Source organism: Babylonia areolata, chromosome 1 (assembly GCF_041734735.1).
Source record: "Babylonia areolata isolate BAREFJ2019XMU chromosome 1, ASM4173473v1, whole genome shotgun sequence".
Lineage (NCBI taxonomy): Eukaryota > Metazoa > Mollusca > Gastropoda > Neogastropoda > Buccinidae > Babylonia > Babylonia areolata.
The window spans coordinates 12,508,710-12,527,870 of NC_134876.1; the positions used below are offsets into that span (position 1 = coordinate 12,508,710).

General features: G+C 37.5%; 1 protein-coding gene across 2 annotated transcripts; it reads right to left on the reverse strand.

The window, feature by feature from the left end:
- Positions 1-2,395: 2,395 nt before the first annotated feature.
- LOC143279719 (clusterin-associated protein 1-like) lies at positions 2,396-19,067 on the reverse strand. Of its 2 annotated transcripts, XM_076583838.1 has the most exons (13): positions 18,971-19,067; positions 17,026-17,137; positions 16,639-16,723; positions 15,593-15,769; positions 14,742-14,837; positions 14,150-14,233; positions 12,843-12,976; positions 11,927-12,068; positions 11,372-11,495; positions 9,492-9,584; positions 8,448-8,506; positions 7,755-7,784; positions 2,396-4,575 (listed from the first exon to the last, which is right to left on the reverse strand). In XM_076583838.1, exons 1-13 carry the CDS (start codon positions 18,990-18,992, stop codon positions 4,423-4,425), a joined length of 1,311 nt encoding a protein of 436 aa, XP_076439953.1. In that variant the 5' UTR covers positions 18,993-19,067; the 3' UTR covers positions 2,396-4,422. The 2 variants fall into 2 exon arrangements, with proteins under 2 accessions (XP_076439953.1, XP_076439962.1); XM_076583847.1 differs by lacking the exon at positions 7,755-7,784 and having other exon boundaries at positions 3,106-4,575.
- Between the last annotated feature and the right edge of the window lie 94 nt (positions 19,068-19,161).

Below are 19,161 nucleotides of genomic sequence, written 5' to 3' on the forward strand. Positions count from 1 at the left end.
TCAGCAGTGGATGTATTGTCTTGGCAACTAGTATGAAACCAAACAGGCTGCAGGTCTTGCCAGCTACCACCACTTCCCCTGTGTGATAGGTCATATGCCCCATATACGCAAGAGTCATTGGAGATGTGAATTTCTAAGGATACTGAGGTAGTAAGGCAAGGCATGAGAGTCGTGGAGAGATCAAAGATGGGTATCATTGGAGTGAATGAAAAAAATGATGAAATGATGAGGGGGCAATTCAGGCAAACTTGCAAGTAGACTGTGAAAAGGGGGCCCCAGTAATCAGCACAGACATAAAAGTGAAAGTGAAAAGGTACTGTGAAAGGACATGGCATGATTTAGAAGGAAGAGTTTTTCTTCCATGTCAAACATTTCCTTTCACTGAACCCTTTCACTCTCACTCATTGGTTTGGAATGACTGGAAAGATTCTGAAATAGCCTCATACAACTGGCAACTGGTGAAATGACTGTCACACACTCCATTGTGTCAGTATTTGCATCACTGCCCTCATTCAAAAAAGACTAAATCTAGCTTTAATTACTAGCTATATGTACTTACATAGTATGAACTGAAATATTATGGAGCTTGACAGTTTTGTTAGCAATGGGGAAAAGTGTTACTGTGACTGTGTAAAAAGGACAGGATGCATTCAATGTCATGAATTCTGAAGAGCATTGTGACCTATAACCCAAATTGTGGCTGGATTTGACAGCGATGACAGATTGTGTTCAGACATGCAGTCACATATTCTTGCTCTGCTCGGTTTTTGTTTTTAAAAAAATACAATTTTGAGTGCATAGTGTGTGTGTGTGTGTGTGTGTGTGTGTGTGTGTGTGTGTGTGTGTGTGTGTGTGTGTGAATGCATGTCTCTGTTCATATTATTTGAACAAAGAAATCTTGCCCTTCAAGCCAGCTGAAAAGTCTTTTCTTCCCAAAATATAAATTCTATGCAGCTACCCTCCTTAAAAAAACAAAAAGAAAAACAAACTTAAAGCCAATCTATTCACCACCTAATAATTATAAAAAGGTTTAGTTGTGTACAATGAGTTTCAAATAGTATCCAGAATAACCATAAATTATGATGGATTGTGTGTGCACATGTATGGGCGCAATAGCCGAATGGTTAAAGCGTTGGACTTTCAATCTGAGGGTTCCAGGTTCGAATCTCAGTGGCGCCTGGTGGATAAAGTGTGGAGATTTTTCCGATCTCCCAGGTCAACACATGTGCAGATCTGCTAGTGCCTGAACCTCCTTCGTGTGTGTATGCAGGCTGATCAAATACACACGTTAAAGATCCTGTAATCCATGTCAGCGTTCAGTGGGTTATGGAAACAAGAAAATACCCAGCATGCACACACCCCGAAAACAGAGTATAACTGCCAACATGGCGGAGTAAATAAACAAAATGGTCATACACGTAAAATGTTACATGTCTGAATGTGTGAGCGAGTGCCTTAAATCGGATTGAATGACACAGGAAACAAATGATGAGCACCCAGTGGCACCCATCAGTTGGCTCTACCCAGGTAGGCAGCCTGTTGTGCAAATGACCCTGTATTTGTAAAGTGCTTAGAGCTTGGTCTCCGACTGAGGATAGGCACTATATAAGTATCCATATCAATCAGTCAATGTGCTTACATGCAAGTGTGCATGCACTATAGTGTGAGTGTGTTTATCTATTGTGTGGTGGGCAGAGCAATGTATTTGTGCACACAGATGTTTGTATGTCTAGTTGCCTGCACTGTCCGTAGTCTGTAACGTACAAAATATTGACTTCTAATGGGCCTTTGAAATGTGAGCTGTGAAAATGTTTCATTGTTGCTGCTTAATACTGCATACCTGACAGTTACCAGAAATTAAACATTTCACATTCACCACAAATGTATGTCTTTCATCAAATGTTAGCAACTTCACTGCTTGTAACTGGCAATCAAAACAAAGAAACAAAGCTTGAAGATTAGAACTGTCTCCCTCTTGCACAGTGTTATTCTATTGGACGTGACCTTTGTCCAAAATACATCACTGATATAATGTCACATTGAAATGTTCTGAAAGGTTATGAGCTGATGGTCAAGGTCAGTGATGATGAAAAGAAGAAATAGTACATGCATCTATTATTTCTTAATTGCTTTTCAACGACAATGCTATTTGTATGGATGCCTATTTAATTCAGCCAGTAAGACAAAGCTATTTTTATGGATGCCGATTAAATTCTGAAAACAGCAACTGCATTTTTCTGACACTGAAATAGGTTATCTAAAAGAACAGATGTTAACAGTAGCGTAAATGCAGACTTGTTTGGCATATGACTGTCATGTTTGAGCACAACAAGAGAAAATAGAGGCAAACACAAACATACAAACCAAATAACACTGAAATAAATCATTATCATCTTTATTAAAACTGCACTCAATCTGAATAACAATGAACACATCAGTAATATCAAACAGTAATTTCACTTCAACCATATTTTTCCGGTAACAAAGTACCCAAACAGATGGGTGATTCAATATCACAGAAAGAGATAAAAATATGTTAATCTCTTCATTTGCAAGATGACTGGAACATTGCTGAACACATTTTAATTGCACTATTTCAAAACTATCCTGAAAAAGACAATAATAAAGAACAGATTGGGAATGGATTTCTAGTTCATACTTCAGGTGGGGCAAGTTTACTGAGCATTAACATGTTTTCCCTGACAGACTGTCCTCATTTGTTTGGATGTTAACACTTCCAAGCTTTGTCTTCAAGAAAGAGGTTCACGGCAAGTATTACAGAAAAAAAAGCAGAAGGAACCAGTAACACATTAACATACCAGCCAACGTACCAAACAAACAGACACATGCACACTTACACTCTGGTGCACACATACACACATGCTTCCACATATGCACAGACTTACTGATCAACAAATCTTCCAGAGAAAGAGAACATGGTGGAAAATTATGGTACTGATATCCTGTGTATGTGTGTGTGTGTGTGTGTGTGTGTGTCAGAGACAGAGATAGAGAGAGAGAAATGATATATATATATATATATATATATATATATATATATATATATAGAGAGAGAGAGAGAGAGAGAGAGAGAGAGAGAGAGAGAGAGAGACAGACAGACAGAGAGAGAGAGAGAGAGAGAGAGAGAGAGAGAGAGAGAGACAGACAGACAGACAGAGACAGAGACAGAGAGAGATAGAGAGTCCGAGTGAGACAAAGACAGAGAGTGTCTCTATGCACTCAAAATTTGCAGGCCTCATAAACTGTGTAGTCAGGAGATAAGAAGAAAGCAAAGGGAGAAAAAAGAAAGAGAAGAACAAAAAGAAAAGAAAAAACAGAAACAAGGGAAAAAACCAACAATAAAAAACAAACAAACAAACAAACCGAAAGCAGCAAATATGATAGGCAAGACATCAACAACAATCATCAGAATCAATACTGCCAAACCACCAGTCAGATCTCCTTCACAGCAACAGAGGGATGTTGTAGAAAAAAACACACACAAAAAAAACCCAGGCCAGAGCAAACAAAATGAACATGACTCTTCAGTCACAACCCAAAGACAAACCAGCACCAAACACAGAAACTGTCTCCATACCAACAATAGAAACACGCCAGTCTTATACCTCCAAATGTCCAGTTAGCACAACAACTCAGCTCCCCTTTTCATCACAAGTCTGACGTCAAAGAGCACACCAAATCCACCACAACACCAAACACATTAAACAAAACAAACAGGTGATATAAATAGACTGTATCCAAGTCATCCTTTTCCTTTTCTGTAAGCTAATGCTTCTAGTGTATTATTTCATCATTTAAACGAAAAAGCCTTTTGTCTAGATAAGCTCTTCTTAAGTCTCTCTGCAGAAAGACATTTTGATGTTGCAACTTGTAAAATGTATCTTCCTGAGACAGATGTCATAATCCAAGTACACATGATGTATCTGTCATGTTGGATGCTGATATAAATTCAAAGAAAAATGTGTATATTGCTGACAAAAAATTATAGCATAAATTACAGTATGTGTGTACGTGTGTGTATGCGTGTGTGTGTGCGCATGCGTGAATATGTGTGTGCATGCATGTGTGTGTGTGTGCAAAGAATACCCACTTCATAGCACTGACTGATGCATGCGTAGAATGCTGACTTCATAGTACTGACATTATTATATTTGCGTAGAATGTTGACTTTATATCACTGACATGAATAAAAAAAAGAAGAAATCCCCTCCCTGAGCATTCTGTTTCATTCTTATAAAAGGAATATCTATCTAACATTGTACTGGAATGTACTGTAAAGGATTTAGTGCTGAGCAAAGTCCTTCATACTTGCTAATAATCAAAGGAAGAGAAACCCCAACACCGCAAAGTCATGGATGGTCACTGCTGTTGCAGGACTGTGTCAGAGGGCAGCAGACAGGTCTAAAAGTCACTGTCATCGTCATCCTTCTGTGGTGGTGGCTGCCGACCCCTTGTGGCCTTTGCCCCTTGTACTGCGCCTGCCCCCTCACTGTCGTCCTCATCATCGTCATCCAGCTCTAAGTCAGATTCACCAGATCCTTCTGTCTCACTCTCCTGGAACAAAACATAAGCACATGTTGTGTGCAAAGAAAGTAAATTACATCAGCCTGAATTTAGACACAGATTATTTTATTTTACAGCCTGAGGAAAAGGATACAAAGTATGGTCAATTTCCATATATTGTTGCTTTTGGATAGGAAAAAATCCAAACATGAAACATGCCACCAGCAAACTAAACAAAACTACTGAGGAAAAGCATCAAGACAGGCCAACAACAACAAAACAAACAAAAAAAAACAAGAGAGGCAAGGCCTTCAAGACTCACTTGTGATAAATTAAGTCCCCTAGCATTAATTACAGAGTAATTTCCCTTCTTTACTAACTGCACCAAAACGTTTGCAAAATAAATAAAAATTCCATGCTTAGCAAAAGAAGTTCCTGTTTGAACAAAAAATGATAATAATGACTCCTCTTGTTGTTGTGTCAGAATAAGAGGTCAAAGTGCCAAGTTTAGAGAATACAAAAAATATAAATATAACAGTAAATGCAGTTTGCATATAATTAGGCTTCTTTTTAATTTTTGTGTGCCCATCCTAGAGGTGCAATATTGTTTTAAACAAGATGACTGGAAAGAACTGAATTTTTCCTATTTTTATGCCAAATTTGGTGTCAACTGACAAAGTATTTGCAGAGAAAATGTCAATGTTAAAGTTTACCACGGACACACAGACACACGGACATACACACACACACACACACACACAGACAACTGAACACCGGGTTAAAACACACTCACTTTGTTTACACAAGTGAGTCAAAAACCACCAAAAAAACCCCAACAACCTTCAAAACAGCATTGGGGATCAGCGCTGGTTTCACTATGACCTGTTCCTTGATGACTAAATGCCAACATTAAAGTTGACCATATGCACACACACAACTGAAACAGGAAGAATAATTAAGACTTGCTTTGTGTACATACATGAGACGAAAATCAACCACACTGGAGTCTGCACTAGTGGGTCACGGTCAAGTATGTGTAGTGAAAATCAACCACAGTGTTAACACTTCCTTTCACACAATGAAAATACCCAGACTTAAATAACAACAAATGTCCCATCCATATACATAGACATTAACTTAACTCACAAAATGTTTATCATCATCAGTAATACATTATTAGTACGAATATTACTGATGCATTTAAAAACAACAAATGTCTAATCCATATACATAAAGACATAAGCTTAACTCATGAAACGTTTATCATCATCAGTAATACATTATTACTGATGCATTTCATAACAACAAACGCCCCATCCATATACATAAAGACATTAGCTTAACTCATGAAACGTTTATCATCATCAGTAATACATTATTAGTAAGAATATTACTGATGCATTTAATAACAACAACGTCCTATCCATATACACAGAGACATTAGCTTAACTCATGAAACGTTTATCATCATCAGTAATACATTATTACTGATCCATTTAATAACAACAATGTCCCATCCATATATATAGAGACATTAGCTTAACTCATGAAACACTATCATCATGAGTAATACATCATTACTGATGCATAAGCTTAATTTGGAACTAAATATCCCTTTTTACACAAAGATGTTTTGAACAATATCTTCTTTGCATCACACAGATAATTAAGAAAATGGATCTCTCTCCAACAACAAACCATGAAAGCTTTTATCTACATCAACAAAACTCATTTCAAATGCTGCAATGAGTTGTAGACTCATAAATACAAAAAAACTAAACATCAGTAAGACTCAATTTATCTTCACTGTGTTCAAAGATGTGTAAAATTCAGAATAAATGTAATAAAAGGATTTTACATGAAATAAACAAAATATCAGTAACACATAGTATAAACAAAATATCATTAAGACTCATTCTTCCTTTTGTTCACAGATGTTTAAAATGCAGAATAACTAACAGTAAGATTTTACATAATTGTTTGACCTGACTTTACCTGTCAGCACCCTGATCATGTAGTCTTCAGTCATTTCAAATTCACAGTTTTTACCACCAACACACACACACATTTCCTTTCAGTTTCACACACTGAATGTTTACATTCAACTGACAAACTTATTTTAACAACTAATTGTTAATTACGTTCCTTTCAAAACCGACATGAAAATTTCATGAATTTTATGTGACATCGTTCATGGCATTTTGGAAGCAAAGCCATTTTGTCAGCGAAAGTGAGATCATGGTCATCTGTCAATATAAAAAGGCACCTGAACTCTCCAAACCCTTCACCAAAATCCACACACACCAATATCCTCCACACGTTTTTCTGAAAGAATGAACAGTTCTCTCAGAGCTGACCCCTTCTGAAGTAAGATATGTGCTGGTCTGTGGGAGTTTCTGCTGCATATCATTCTGTCAGGTCACATCAACATCAATATCAGCTTAGCAGTGCCTCTCTCATATCCAGTGGACACAGACAAGTGTTGTGGCACTTTTAACATAAATCATACATCTACAGCGCTTTATGGAACGACACTTTTAACACGAAACATTTATCTTAAGTACTTTATGGAACTGCTCTTTTAACATGAACCTTCCATCTAGTGCTGTATGGAATTCAGATTCACATGGGTGAAATTGATAATCCATATCATGTGTTCACTCACTGATCCATTGACTATCCAAGCATGAGTTTCAGTCTATGTCTGATTAACTCTGAGAAGAAACACTCTAACTTATGTGTCACTGTTTAGTCACAACCTTCAAAGTTTATACCTACGAAGATTCCTGTCAGGTAAGTAAATATCTGTTGTTGTTGTTATTGTTTTTTTCACACGGGTGAATATGTGGGTGTATATGTGTCTACTTATGAATGGGTGTGAAGTGGTGCAGCATACCATAATTGGTCACTGCTTGTTTACGTTTAATTTGTTTTTAGTTATCTTAATTCTATTTCAGTTTGTTTCTAATAATATTTCAATTCATTTTCTAATGTATAAGTATGTGGATATCCCCATCATCATTCACTAGGAATATTTGCTTAATCAACCATTACCAAAAAACAAATCAGCAGAAGACCCCTTTTGATCCAGAGTAATGTCATTCCAAATTATGTGCATTGTCTATGAATTCAGGAGGGCCGGAGATGAGGGGTACACAGCAAACCACCACAAAATCCCTGCCAGAAGTGCCAGCCATTAAAACTACCATCCCCATGAACTTCTGAGATACCTTTATAGGAGCAGCTCCCTCAGTCTTCATCTTAAAAAAAAAAAAAGATAAAAAAGATAGAGAGAGACAGAATGGTAAGAATAAAATGTAACATTTCTTGTCATATCATACAGCCAATTTGACATGCCTTTAGCTGACACACAGAAGCAAGTAGACACAAATGCATACATCAGTCCATAATGGTATACAATTATTAACACTAGTTGTATGCTCATGGTGTTATTTTTTTTCGCCCTCAGAAACAGCATCTTTCATAAAGTTTTTCAGATGCTGCCTACATATCTATGCCTGAATAAGCACTACAAAGTACTGCATTTACAAGACGCCAACAGGGTCAGGAATGCAAGAACAGTTGACAGGAAGGAGCACACACCCCAAATCATTTGTCAACAATTTATTACACCTCATATCTGGCACCAAATTTATACATGTACTTTTGTTCCAAAATAAAATAACTGTTTCCTTCTAAACTACATGATCCAAAATCTAGTTCGGCACTGAAAGCAAAAAAAACACAAAAAAACAAAAACAAAAAAAAACCCCAAACTAACAAACAAACAAAAAAAACCCCAAAAAACTATAAAGGATTATTTTAATGCCAATATAAACTTGAAGCTGTATCTCAAGAAAGTATACAATCATTCCAAACATGTTCCTGACTGTTACAGTATGAGATCAAATAATGTTGTTTACCTCACTTAACTCCGGATTCATGCTGCCTATTGTCTGTGGTTGACCCTGAAGCTCTGCTCCTGTAACAAAGCAAAATGACCATCATTCAACCATGTAAAAAAAAACCAACCCCATATAAAACACAACATTAAGATTTCTTTCTGCTTCCAGTATATACCCTTGCATGGCATTCAATTTATGGTATGCTTTTAGAATATGAACCTGGAATTAGTAAACCCTGCTTATCCATCTTTTATACATTCTGCATGGAAAACAAACACCACCAGTTTCAACCCCCAACTATGGCAAAGTCATCAGTGTTATTGGCTGACAACTGGAAACTGGTTTTAATCCTATCAGAAACATGTGCTTGTGACAAACTGAACTGACAAAGGCATAAAGCACTGAAGTTTAACAACCCTGCAAAATACACACAGAGAAACACTGCTGACTGGAGGAGTTTGTGTTATACTCTATGTTTGGTGATACATATACTTACCATGTCAAACTGATGCAAACTAGGCCTGTCGGTTTGCTCTGCTTGGCCAAATTTCGCACGGCTAACAGTGAAAAGACGACCCGTCTTGCCCGGTCCACTCTCAGCCAATCAAACGCCTCTAAAAGCTACAAGCGCTGATCCATTCCTTTGGCCAAGGCTCTCGACGCCATCTTGTCAGGTTTACACTGTCTCCACTAACGCTTTTTTTTGGCTATTAAGCGTGTTCATTTGGCCTTATTTTGCTGCATGTGGCTTGATTTTATTGCATTCTTACCTTTTGTGTACTCGATTCGACTCTGCCCCCTTGAATCGTACTTTTTTCTCTACCTCTCAGTCGATCTTGTCTTTCCTTTCTCTGTTGGGGATCAGATTTTTCGCTGGGTGCCTAAGCGCGGTTACCTGCTACTTTTCATTTGAGTTTCGAGGCTGTATGATTAACACACACTGCCAAAGATTTCTAGCATGAATAAATGTTTGCTACTGGCTAAGCATCTGTGCATTTATCACATGACATTTTATTGAATGACACAAGGTACACAAAGAAATAAATCTGACAACTGGCCCACCTCCCGCTCTCAATCTGCGTTGTGCTGGCTTGGCTGCTTTGGCAGTGAAATCATCATCATCAGAATTGTCATCGTCATCCCCTCCATCTGGCCCTGTGAACATTCCATGTGAAAACACAATAGTATCTCCCTGTCCCACCCCCACACTTTTTACACAGCAAATGTACTACAAGTATTCAAACAAATGAATAGGTTGTTTGGATAATGTTTGGAATAGTTTATAAAAGGGGAGTGAGTGAGTGTAGGTTAATTTCCAAACATGTTCACGTTTAACCTCTTGAATGTAAGTGATATATGTCAGATGTAACTGTTTTGGCTATGTCGTGTGTCTGTGAATGAATCTCACAAGTGGCACAGTCACACTCTAATTTTGAGCAAACTGAAAGGGAATAAACCCTGTAAACAGGTTCAGACCAGCCCAGTATACAGATATCAAAATCTTGTTCCCTCCCTTTAAATATTCCTGGAATCAGTAATGTGTCCCTTTATATGTGAGAAAGTTCTTAAGTTTACAAACCCGAACTCTACAATCCACTGTGTTTTATCTGAAAGGTAGTGATCAGAATAGTCAGTAATGAAGAACTTGCCAAACTCTATTTGCCTGGTTCAGTAAATTTTCTTTCCTATCCATTTCTATGTCTACTGAGTTTGATTCAGGTTTATCTGTCAGGTTTACTACACTTCCTCTTGTTCATGTCCATTTTCACTTACTTATCTTTGGATTAATGTTAGTTGGCTTCTGGTGTGGGAAAATTTTGTACAATATATATCCAACAAACATTCTGCTGTTGAAAATGGGAACTGTTAACAACACCAAATGTACATGTTGCACTAATGAGGTAGATTATGCTGAACACTTTTTCTTTGACTGCTACAAAATTAATCACATATGGTCATGCGTAGAAAATGCTTTTTTTTTTCTTTAAAAAAAATATACAATTAGTTCTATCCATGTTGGAAGCCTTACTTGGAATTCCTGCAAAGAATGGTCTTTCTTCTAAAATGGTAAAATACTTAAATCATCTAATTCTCATTGCGAAAATGTGCATCAGCAAATTTCGCTATGGTACTCCCATACACATTCAGTATATGTTTGATAGAGAATTGTCATTGAGAAAACTTGTATAACAGCAACAAAGATATGAGACCTATGCATTCACAAATAATGCTACATAATACTTTTGGATTTTTTTTGTTTGTTTGTGATTAAAAAAAAAAATTTTATCATGAGATCACACACATGCGTGCGCACACACACACACACACGCACATGCTCTCTGTTACACACATGCGCACTGCCATGAGCATGCACACGAACATACAAACACAAATGCACGATACTCCATGCCAGCATGTCCAATTGTAAGGAGTGAGAGTGAGTGAGAGAGAGAGGCACAGAAACAAGCACCAAAACAAAGCACTCTAGGTCAGTTAAAAACCCCAGAGATTGTAACATGAGCTAACACTAAAGCAAGATGTAGTATTGTCCATCTGTAGTAAAATCAATGACACACTGAACTGTGAATGAATGTGGTTTTTTTTTGGTTTTGTTTTGTTTTGGTGGGTTTTTTGTTGTTGTTTGTTTTGTTTTTGGCCAATGAAGAGAGGCAACGTGATACACCAAATAGGGGGGGAAAAAAAGGAAAGAAAAAGAAAGGAAAAAGAAAAAGATACACGGGTGCTCCGTTGTCTGCATACAACTGAGGCCCCACCTTAAAAAAAAGAAAAAAAAAGAAAACATCAATATGCACAAAAAAACAACAACAAAAAAAACGCCCCCCCCCCTCCCCAACCAAAACAAAACAACAAAACTGAAAAGGAATAACTTTATAATACTGGTACAGTATTATTCGACCTCACTTACATTATAAGCAACTCACCAAATATTTTTTCCTCTTCATCTTCATCATCATCATCATCATCATCATCATTATTGATCTTCTGTTGCTTCTGCTCCTCCTGACGTATTTTCTCTGCCATCATTTTCAGGGCTTCTTCCGTCTCCTGGTGACAACACAGAAGAGAGCAGGGGTTCTTTTTAACAATGCGGAAGACAGCTGGAATTCATTTTAACAATGCAGAAAACGACAGGGATTCTGTTTAACAAAGTGAAAGACAGCTGGGATTCTTTTTAGCAATGCAGAAGATAGCAATATTCTTTTACACACTGCAGAAAACATCAGGAATTCTTTTTAACAATGGTAGTAGATGCATGGAAACTGGGATTCTTTCAGACTTCTAGAAATAAAACATATAACTGAATAACTCAGACATTTATAGAAAAAAAATCAGCTGACACAACACAGCAAGAGTACCTCCAAACAATACACAACACAGGAAGAGTTACCTCCAAATGATCCACAATAGTTACCTCGAAATGATGCACAAGACAGGAAGAGTTACCTCAACACGATACACAATACATCAAGAGTTACCTCCAAACGATCCTGCTCAGCACGATGGTACTCATCCAGCTGATGTTCCAGGAAGGCCAAGTTCCGGAATCTCTCCATGTAGGAATCGTACAGCTTCTGCAGATCAACTTCTAGACGCTCATACTCATCCATGTACGCAGGTCTGAAAAAAGCAAGAGGAAAAAATATCTGGTAAGCATTTCAAGAATTGATGTGGATACAGGTATTAACCCTTAAAGCATAGCTACATGATACAGTAGAATTTATATAAATACTATACTGTAAAAATCATAAGAAGCGTAAAAATATAAACACACAATCTTGGGAGATTTATGTTGACAACACAGATACACGTACCATATTTTTTCTGGGCAAACAAATGTTCAACATGATCAAAAAGGAAGATTATAACACAAGAGGTCAATATTATGACAGAAAAGCATCAAGGACTTGCTTTCTTAACATGTGTACTGGTATCAACCAGGTCAAGATAAAGGCACCTGAAAGACTGGTTGAAAAACCTGAACAACTCTCTAAAAAAGCATTACTGAACTGAATAATAAACTATGTGGTCAGTCTTCCCACTGAAGCCCACAGAACACACAACTCAAGGTAGAAACTGGCTGGAGTTAAATGGGTCCAACAATATTTGGAGTCGCTGATGTGGTTTGAAGCCAAAACCTCCCAGTCTTTTGTCCATAATGCCACCAACTGCAGAATGGTGGCTAGTACATACTTTGTAGTAAGTACTGGGGTAATGCTAGCACTCCGCAATTCCTAGTAATTGGAGGGATTTCTTCAATGCTCCTGTACCTAAACTTTAGATTTTGAATGGTGTTCATTTCCAAAGTATACTTACAGAATAAACAATTCATCAGTCGGATGCATACATTTTTAATCAAACACATCTATTTACTTTAACCACAGAACCACTAACCTCACACTTTGTAAGGTCTGCAGTCGTTTATTGTTGCGCTCCAGTTCCGCTTTGCGCTTTTCTATCTTAGCTTCCAAGTTGGCTTCATCTGATGCAACATTGCCCAGCATACCTATTGTGTTCTTAACCTCTTCCTGAAAACAAACCAACCATGAAATGGTCAAAAGATATTTCAAATGGATTAATATAACACAGATCCAAACCTCTCAATGCCAAACTGTGTTTCTTTGAAAATACATGGACAAAACCGCATAGAGCTTCAAGAATGTGCTATAGCAAGATGTCTCAATGGATAAATAAAAACTATAAAGGTAACGGCTGTTGTTCACATGTTTACACTTGTGCTAACAGTTACAGTGATGACATTCTCTCTGTGTGTGTGTGTGTGTGTGTGTGTGTGTGTGAGAGAGAGAGAGAGAGAGAGAGAGAGAGAGACAGAGAGAGAGAAAGAGACAGAGAGTCAGAGAGCAAATAATGCTGCTTGCTACTTCCATGATGTTGAAACTGCAACATTTCACTTCCATCAGAAGCATTTCAGCAGCGGTGCATTTACAATGGTTAGCTCAGAGATGCAGCCTTCACCGTCTCACTGATGCCAAACTAAAAGCAGTACTCGTCAGCTCCCTTGCAACTGTTCTGGCAGTCCAGTGGTGTCAAACTACCAATGCCAGCTGATAAAAACTCACAAGCCTGACTTTTTATCACTATGTTGTTGATGTAAAATTGACAAAGTGAAAAAAAGTAAATTCTGTTTTCAGAAAAAAGACACTTTCTCTACACTTAATATGCACACAGTTCAGAACTTCTCACTGTCTCAACACAAAAACACAGGAGTAACTACCCCCAACATCAGCAAGCTTACAGTCAATTTATCAGCAACATGTAAACCTATGACTGATCAGATACATGTAAAATTATGTACTGTGTCACATTATGGCCTTAATAAGTGACCCTTACTTGTACTAAAATTATGTACTGTGTCACATTATGGCCATAAGTGACCCTTACTTGTACTAAAATTATGTACTGTGTCACATTATGGCCATAACAAGTGACCCTTACTCGTACTAAAATTATGTACTGTGTCACATTATGGCCGTAACAAGTGACCCTTACTTGTACAAAAATCTTGTACTGTCAGATTATGGCCATAACAAGTGACCCTTACTTGTACTAAAATTATGTACTGTGTCACATGGCCGTAGCAAGTGACACCTGTTCTAAAATTATGTACTGTGTGACATTATGGACACCTGTACTAAAATTATGCATGGTGTCAAACTATGGCCATAACAAGTGACCCTTACCTGTACAGCCTTGATGGAAGCTTGCAATCCTGCTTCCACTTCATTCAGCTCTAAAGATCTCCCAATCACTTGTGCACGAGTTTCCTGAAACCATACACAATATCATTTGTGCAATTCTTACACATGAAAGTGCTGGTTTTCTTTTCATTAACTTATATACTATTTTGAGACAGAAAAAAAATCTGTCAGCTGGCAATAACAATGAACACAATAGTAATTTATATACATATATGAATAAATGAAAACTTAATTACAAATACAAAGCAATTTATCTTTATGACATGCAAACTATACTGCATATTTTCACAAATTTTAAAGGAGTAATCATATACCAACAAAAGAAAAAGACTTAACATGTTTATGTTGAACGAGTAAAAGTTTTATTTTGCTCAAATACAAAATGATAAAAACAACACCTGAAACAGTTCCTAAAAGCTTTAAGTTCATGAGGATTGCCAACCGTTCCCTTCGACACTACGTACTATTCTCAAATTAATCTTTTAATACCTTACTACATAAAAATTACATATTTTTTCCTTATCACTTTGTCATTTTCTGAAGTTTTTCTTTTAACACTGCTGCATGAACTTACCCTAAGGTCCACTTCTTTGCTCAGCATATCATAGAGGTGAGCTCCCTTCACTGTGATTTCTGAAGCCAGGCGGCGAGCATCCTTCAGGTCACTGATCTGTGTACAATGTGTAGAAAATGCACTCCATGGGTAATCAATGTCTCTTCACACTCCCTGTTCACAACCTCACCTCTCCCGTTTCATATGTATATATAAAAGATAAAAGCTTGAATTTCAAATTCCAAAATTACTATACAGCACACACAAAATTAGTAAGAGAGAGAGAGGGGGTAGAGAGAGAGACAGACAGAAGACAGAGAGACAGACAATGACAGAGAGAGATAATTCATATAATGGCAAAGATGTCACACATGTATGCATACATACACACGTGAATGAAATCAAATACCAAGTGCAACCACAAGAGCAGTCTCTCTGCTACATAAGATTGAGCTGAATACTGTTCTGATTGACTAGTAATACTGCAAACAATAATATGTGGAAACAAAGCTGAAATTCCAGATGTGACAACTGAGGCCAAACAATGAAACTGACAATTTGTTATCAGCAATGCCACTATGTGCAGTTATGTCCACAGGATTTTAGTATTAAGCTGTTCTTATGACATGAAAAATTATGCAATCTTCAAATCAAAACTACTTCTAGGCTGATTTTTTTTTTGGTTATGAAATATTATGCTCCATTAATTTGTGTGCAAGAATGCACGTGTGCACACTGGATAGAACAGCTTATGGAACTGTGTTTTCAGAAACTGTCTGCACTTATCAATAAGTTCATTGTCTTTTTAGATATAAAAGTATAATCACTCCAAAGTCAGTGATTATTTACCTCATGTACTGTCATGGCCTCACCTTAGATGAGATGTCAAAAGACAAATCGGAGGAGGTTTCTGTGGTCTCCAGTTCTTCTGCCACATCTGACTTTGTCGCCCCATACAGAAGTGTTGTGACTTTGAGCAGCTCCTTCACGGCATAGCCATCAGCACCATACAGTCGCTTGGTGTTCATCTTGATATGTGCTTTGGTTGCCTGACCAAGTGCAAGAACAGACAAAGTAAAGGCATTTAAGAATTCTTGTTTTTGAGTCTTTAAATGCAGGCAGAAATCTTAATCCACTATTCACTGTTATAAGCCAAGTTTGAATGCTGGTCAGGATGAACATTTTTACTACAATGTGTGGGCAGGCTCTTGTCTACCTCTCGCCTCACTCTCTCTGTTTTTTTTCCTCCTTTTCTAATTCTTTTTTTTCTTATAATTATGATCACAACTTGAAACCCTTCAGAAGTTAAACATTGTGTGTATACAAGTACTGAGGAAGACTGAAACAGGACATTCCTACATTTTAATACTTCAATTTAGAGAACCAGGGTGAGAGTACGCCTCATCATATGTGGACATTTTTTCCTACTAACAAACCCCCTGTTCGAAAAGGTTTTCTATTTCAAAGTATCAGTGTACAAGCAGGATGAAGGGACACGTTTTCAAAAAGTGGTCAGTGCCTCTTGTTTAAATCTGAAATTGACTGCCAGAATCACAAAAAAACAATGCCAAAATAAATGAAAATGAATGAAGACGGGGCTTCATAATGTTAGTATGAGTATAGTGGAACACAGTCGGTCTATAGTTGGGAGTCATCTATCACAAGGATTACAATAAGCAGTTGTTTTATCTAAAAGGTTGAGATTCTAATCCTGACCTATATTTACGGAATGGTCAGCCTGGGAGATTTAAAAAAAGACAAGGATTGAGGTTTTTTAACAACAGTGTTCACAGAGATAAACAACTACCTCACAGTCAGATTTTCTGAATGCCCACAACTGAGAGTGATTGAAACATGCACACACACAAACACACCATACTTACACATACATATACACTCATTTACAAGTAAAACTTACCATGAATTCAGCAACAGATTTGATAAAGATTACTCTGTCTTGTTCGGTGTCTATATCTGGATGAATATCTGCATTTGGATCATACCTGCAATAAACAAACAAAACGATGTGTTTCATACTTCACAGTGTCTATATCTGGATGAATATCTGCATTTGGATCATACCTGCAATGAACAAACAAAACGATGTGTTTCATACTTCACAGTTCTAATTAAAGTCCAACATGTCTGCAAAAAGTGCTCTAATTGGAAAGTTTCGTCTGCTCCGCATAGGCGGATAGTAGTTTGCACAGGACAGGAATATCCAGTAATCCCCCTATCCCCTTCTTAATCAAAAACAAAGCATTTCTAATATTTCTAATATCTCAGATTTAAACTTATAACATACGTTTTGACAAGCCACTGAAGAACCTCTGCAACAAGGGGAAAGTTGGGAGTGCGGAAATTTTCCATGGAGATGAGACGATGGTATCCCAAGGCTCTCATCATCTCTGTAAAATCTGCAATAATATAAACATACATGTATTAAAACAATGATTTATCAAAATATATACACATGCATTTCATACATCTTTACAAATTACAAACAAATTAATCCAAAGGGGACTATCTCTGAAAGGAATAGTGACAGTGTTTAATTCAAACAGGATTCTTGAGTCTGGCACCAGGTCTGGGGAACTGTTGTCATCATCTGATTCTGATGGACTTCATAGATAGATATCCTAGATAGCTGAATGATATTAATCACAACTAACACCACAGAAGTGACTGAACTACAGTGACATTTTCCATGATCTGCTGATGCTGAGGCTGCAAGAACTTGATAAGCTGAATCAGAACAGACAATGAGAGAGAGAGATAATTCATATAATGGCAAAGATGTCACACATGTATGCATACACACACACGTGAATGAAATCAAATACCAAGTACAACCACAAGAGCAGTCTCTCTGCTACATAAGTCATCTCCAGAATAATTGATGGGCACAATAGCCCAGTGGTTAAAGCATTGGACTTTCAATCTGAGGTTCCCAGGTTCGAATCTCGGTGACAGCGCCTGGTGGGCAAAGGGTGGAGATTTTTCCAATCTCCCAGGTCAATGTATGTGCAGAGCTGCTAGTGCCTGAACCCCCTTTGTGTGCATACGCAAACAGAAGATCAAATACACATGTTAAAGAGCCTGTGATCCATGTCAGCGTTCAGTGGGTTACAGAAACAAGAACATTCCCAGCATGCACCCCCCCTTCCCCTCCCCCTCCCACTCCCGAAAGCAGAATATGAGTGCCTACATGGCAGGGTAAAATTGGTTATACAAATAAAAGCCCACTCGTGACTATATGAGTGAACGTGGGAGTTGCAGCCCATGAACACAGATGAAGAAGAATATATATATAACAGTTTAACATGTGGTTTGAATGATTTTATGGTGTTTTTCCTTCCTCCCCCCCCCCAACCCGGCTTTTATCTGAAAAGCAAGAATGCACAGATGAGCAAACCAGACCATTTTCAAATTTTGAAGGGAAAAAACAACAAACAAAACATTCACAATAATTTCCCCCTGATTGTGATTTGAACAGGTTTGCCCTATACTGGCACAAAGGTAATTAGCATAAACAAAATATACTGAAAGGTATTAAAACATGTCATACTTGATTTTAATTTATGCAATGGAAAACATGCAATAGATTTAATACAGATACAAAGATATAATAAATACAAGTACACAAACATACACACATGTGCATATGCACACACACATAATTATACAAGCTTGGACAGAAGCCAATCAGACAGCTACAGTTAATGATAGTACAGGGCAATCCAACGGAGGGGTCGTTATAAAAAAGAGTAGATTTATCTTTTGTACATTTTATGATCAGTATTGACTGTAGAGAAGTAGAATGTCTAAGACTCAGTAAATAAGAGCTGAGCCTTTGAAAAGTAAACTCACACATCCAGTTAGGGACGCACATATGCTGTAACGCATTAGAAACTGACTGTGTCAGTGTAAGTGTGCACTAGTGTATAGAGAGGATGAAGTATATGCTGCAAGTGCAACTGCAGAATTTTCAATATATAAGTGAAAGGAAAGCATTTTCTTTTAGAACACGATGTCATAAGTAATGTTGGGAAGAAGCCTTTTCATATGCATTTATCTTAGTGCATCTGACACCAGTGCCAGGAACAGTACAAACTGTTGTTGTGTCGCCAAGCAATCGTAAGCAGTTCATTACTTCATATCACCAAAAAGATTAGTGTACACCATCTATACGAATGGAAAAAAAAACCTAATTTCGCTGGCGATGATAATTCGTGCAGACTCATACTCACTCCTGAGATCTCGGAAACTCATTTTGATTTTTTGCTCCTAAACAAGAACAGAATGTTGAATCTCGAAACTGAAGCTGTTTTCGATCTCAGCTATTTGGTCATGCGCAATGCCAACTTCCGACCTCGCGTGTGATTTTTTTCTAAACTTCACCACAAGAGAACATCATGGAGACTCCGTCACTTTTTTTTTA

What these genes read in the sequence shown, in the direction of transcription:
- LOC143279719 (XM_076583838.1), bottom strand. Translation starts at nt 18,992, where the DNA reads ATGAGTTTCCGAGATCTCAGGA. An exon ending in CTTCCATCAAGGCTGTACAG is followed by an intron (nt 12,977 to 14,149) that starts GTAAGGGTCACT and finishes GTTTGTTTTCAG; the next exon opens with GAAGAGGTTAAGAACACAAT. An exon ending in TGAAGAGGAAAAAATATTTG is followed by an intron (nt 9,585 to 11,371) that starts GTGAGTTGCTTA and finishes GAATGTTCACAG; the next exon opens with GGCCAGATGGAGGGGATGAC.